The sequence below is a fragment of the Cyprinodon variegatus genome, unplaced genomic scaffold, assembly GCF_000732505.1.
Source record: "Cyprinodon variegatus isolate N-32 unplaced genomic scaffold, C_variegatus-1.0 Scaffold1875, whole genome shotgun sequence".
NCBI classification, from domain to species: domain Eukaryota; kingdom Metazoa; phylum Chordata; class Actinopteri; order Cyprinodontiformes; family Cyprinodontidae; genus Cyprinodon; species Cyprinodon variegatus.
In genome coordinates this window covers 43,502-44,233 of record NW_015152328.1, presented here as the reverse complement: position 1 = coordinate 44,233, position 732 = coordinate 43,502, and the positions used below count along the sequence as shown (strand labels likewise).

The following is a 732-nucleotide window of genomic DNA, read 5'->3' as shown; positions in this document are numbered from 1 at the left end:
GAAATACCTGGGTGTTAAATCTCTCCTGGAAAGGACACAATATTTGGAGGATTTTTAAAAGAAGCTGAATCTTTGGTGAGTCCTGCTGTTGAAATAATTCACCAAAACTTGAAAAACAGGTTAAAGAAACCGAAAGTATTTACAGACGTTATTGAACTGAGCTGAGACGCCATTACTGGGTGTTAGATCTCTGCTGGAAAACGAGAGAAATATTTTGGTAATTGAAAGGATAATCTGAAACTTTGGTGAGTCCTGCTTTTGAAATAATTCACTAAAAATGGCAGAGAGAGTTTTTGAAAGTTTCCTGAGCTGCCATGTGTGTTCAGAGACTTTCAGAGATCCTGTGTCTCTGAGCTGCAACCACAGCTTCTGTTCAAGCTGCCTGAAGGAATTCTGGGAACAAACTGGAAACAAGAACTGTCCCATCTGTAAAAGAAGATATTCTAAGGAGTGTCTGCTAGTGAATTTCGGACTGAAGGAAGTGGCTGATATTTTTGCTGGCAGACAGAAATCTGGATCATCTGAGACAGAAAGAGGAGAAAAGCAGCTGATGGTGGTCTGCAGTAAACACCAAGAAGACCCTAAACTGTTCTGTAAAGACGAGCAGAGAGCTGTGTGTCCTGTCTGTGAGTTTTCTCTCCACCAGAGTCACAAAGTGGTTCCTATAGAACAAGCAGTCAGTGAGCTGAAGGAGCAGCTGGAATCTGACTTAAAGTCTCTGCAGGACAAGAG

The 732-nt window shown here is 41.8% G+C and overlaps 1 protein-coding gene across 1 annotated transcript in view; it reads left to right on the top strand.

Moving 5' to 3' along the window:
* The first annotated feature begins 277 nt into the window (after positions 1-277).
* The window catches only part of LOC107104759 (nuclear factor 7, ovary-like), a 1,492-nt gene continuing 1,037 nt past the window's right edge, over positions 278-732 (top strand). Inside the window, exon 1 of the mRNA XM_015404846.1 lies at positions 278-622. Coding sequence (XP_015260332.1) covers positions 278-622 — 345 coding nt within the window. The remainder of the gene's footprint in view (positions 623-732) is intronic.